The sequence below is a fragment of the Austrofundulus limnaeus genome, unplaced genomic scaffold, assembly GCF_001266775.1.
Source record: "Austrofundulus limnaeus strain Quisiro unplaced genomic scaffold, Austrofundulus_limnaeus-1.0 Scaffold17, whole genome shotgun sequence".
NCBI classification, from domain to species: domain Eukaryota; kingdom Metazoa; phylum Chordata; class Actinopteri; order Cyprinodontiformes; family Rivulidae; genus Austrofundulus; species Austrofundulus limnaeus.
Window position 1 is genome coordinate 331104 of NW_013952419.1, and position 3037 is coordinate 334140.

The 3037-nt window shown below is 37.3% G+C and overlaps 1 protein-coding gene across 1 annotated transcript in view; it reads right to left on the reverse strand.

Annotated features, from left to right (window-relative positions):
• The window catches only part of zgc:100829 (uncharacterized), a gene marked incomplete in the record, with an annotated part of 21154 nt that overhangs the window by 15930 nt on the left and 2187 nt on the right, over nt 1-3037 (reverse strand). Inside the window, 1 exon segment of the mRNA XM_014003153.1 lies at nt 17-155. Within this exon segment, the coding sequence (XP_013858607.1) occupies nt 17-155 (139 nt within the window).

Here is a 3037-nt window from a genome sequence, read left to right on the forward strand (position 1 = left end):
TATTTATTTATTTTACCAGTTGTTCTGCAGGACTGATGACTTCCTCTCCTCAGCAATGCAGATGAATTTGGATTTGAATTCGTCCACCTCCCCGATCACAATGACCAACACGTCTCCGTCTCGGCCGAGCTGCCAGTTCACACTCTTGCTGTTGGCTGGTAAACACACAAACACACACAGTTGCTTAATCTTTATAAAGATGGGACATTTTAAAGGAAGGCAAACAGCTGAGCATCAATGAGTCACTGCATGTTTTCCTAATACGTATGTTCGAATATGAATGAGAAAAACACAGAATTTGATGTTTAGGATAGAGGATAAAGGATGTTTTACTTGAGTGCTAAAGTTTTAGTGCATTTTTTTATATTATATTCAATATCCTGATGTTAGTTCTTTAGAAATGTGTCATTTTTTCCCCCAATTTTAGAAATGTGTATATGTTCAAATGTTTTACAGCTTTTTTACCCTCTGGCCTATCAGCTGATAGCTTAGCAGCTGTTTGATTTTTATCTCGGTTTAGCTGGCTGTACGAGTGAGGATGTTTGAGGTCATTTAAGTTAATCTAAACAACCTAAACAGACCAGAATATTTAAACATTGTCCACTCTATCATGACTTTAACCATCTTTTATGGCTGAAGTATCACATTGATAATACAATCTGCAACTCTAAGCCAACATATTTCCCCAAACCTAAGCATTCTTAGGGTTTATTTGTCTCTCTATGAGATTTGGCAGCACAAATGGGTCTGTTTACGTGCACACAATCATGTGCCACGGTCCTGTGGCTGTTTGGAGAAACGCTGAGAAGTCACTTTACACAGATAACACAGCTGAAACAGACTCAGGGGGTGAGGATAAAACACACACACACACACACACACACTAGCAGCAAACTGGTTTCTCCTGTCTGCCCTGTGGGTCGCATTCCAGCACAGCTCAGCTCATACCAGGACGACTGCAAACAAACAGCAGCTCAGAACCAAAACTGACAGCTCGGTGATGACATGTGATGCATTTGGTCATTGAAACAAAAGGAGAGAACATTGAGGGTGGTTCTGTAACAGAGCAAGTTCAAATCAATCTAAAGATAATTGATTCAAGGCCTACTGTGCCTCAAGGGAACGCAAAACTCACGCCATCTTTTAGGCCAGAGTTTGAAACTAAAACCATATTTTAATGAGAAAGTTGTAGCCATTTTGGTTCAAATTTGCATAATTTCATGTGAGACATAAGGATCACTTTCAGCTACTATCACAGCACGTTTTAGCTCTAATGTGCTCAATTCAATGAGTTATAACCTTTCTTGTGTAAAATACTACTAAATATCAGTGTTGGGCATGGCTAATAGAACTATTTTTTTGTTTGTTTAACGGATTCACTTTTTCACTAAATTTGAAAACCGGACTAGCTAGCATCTGCTAAATTAGGATACCAACTTTAAATCCGCTAACAGCAGGTTTGTGTCAGTCCCACCAGTCTTCACCTACAAGGAGACAAAGACATGTGGCAGACTGAGACAGTCATCTTAGCAATTAGCTTCCACTAAATTAAGGGTATCTTTTAAGGGTATCTTAATATTAAAATTAAGGGTATCTTAATCCTACTAATCGTCAAGTGCCAAAAAAARAATYGATTAATGTTTTTCTGACGATRAATTGCACACGATACGATTATGCCCAACCCTAATGGTGAATACTATAAATACAACAGAACTCAGTCAAGACATAAACAGCATGAAGTCAGCTGAAACCACAAAAAGTCCCACAATCAACAGCGTGGGATCAGAGCACCAGAAGGATAGTTTTCTTCTTCACAGAAACCAAACTTGTCAGCTCTTTTTCTTCTGTTTATCCAGATTACCTCCCCCTCCCCCCTCTTATTACACCTACGCTTCCTCTAAACTTCCTGTTTTGCTCCTGTGTTAATTGTTTAGTCCTGACTCACTTCCTATTTTTACACAACATGAACTACCCAGAGTTTCCTTTGACAAATAAAMAGGCCGTGTGATCCGGGCCTCCTCGTCAGAACAGCTGTGTTGGTCATTGGGAGATAAAAAAGAATCTGTCTCACTCTGTCAGCCAGAAGAAGACATCTCACATGTCCCTCAGAGTTAATGGACATGTCTTATTAATTGGCTTTGAGTCGCGTTGTGATACTTCGGTGGTTTGTTTCCCAGTCTCTGAGTCTCTCGTGGGATTTTTTTTAAGTTAATGGAACATTTTGTTACGTCATAGTCAATCTCAGAAAACATTCTTACTGTAACACCCTTACAGAATGCAAAGGGGAAAATGAAGACGGGCTACATTCTGCAGCGCAGCTTCCTGACTTTCTGGTTGTTCCTTTAATGTCTCAGACTCTCAGCTCCAGCAGAAATCTGAATGAGTTTTGTCCTGTTACTCTTTTTCTAGCATTTTATTTGTGTGTCTGGTTACAAAATAATCAGAGCGTCTGAAGGTAAAACTGCTAAAATTAAATTAATAGAGATACTACATTTTCTGTAAAAATGCAGCATCAGCTCTGAGTAATGATTGACTAAATGCTGAAGCTCAAACTGATTTAATAAAGCTAAGAGAAACACTAAAAGCTAAAAGCAGAAATAGTGTGTATATTTGAACAGTAGCTAAAAATAGCAAAGGCTAGCTCAAAACTAAAAGTAGCTAACTTTAATTAGGTTCCAGGGAAATATTTTTAAGAGAACTTAATGTATCTTTAAGTATGTGGGAAATACAGTATTTGTAAATATATAAAAACTTTGAAAAAGTATCAAATGTACAGAAAACAAGTCTTAGCATCCATCTCCTGAATGATCTGACTGATATAATGGCTAAAATGCAAAGTATGCAAAAACCAGTGTTGTATAAAGTACCTCAAAGTGATACTTGAGTAAAAGTACAAGTATCTTATCATAAAATACTTTGGTAAAAGTTAAAGTCTTCTCTAAAAATATTACTTGAGTAAAAGTACAAGTATCTTATCATAAAATACTTTGGTAAAAGTTAAAGTCTTCTCTAAAAATATTACTTGAGTAAAAGTACA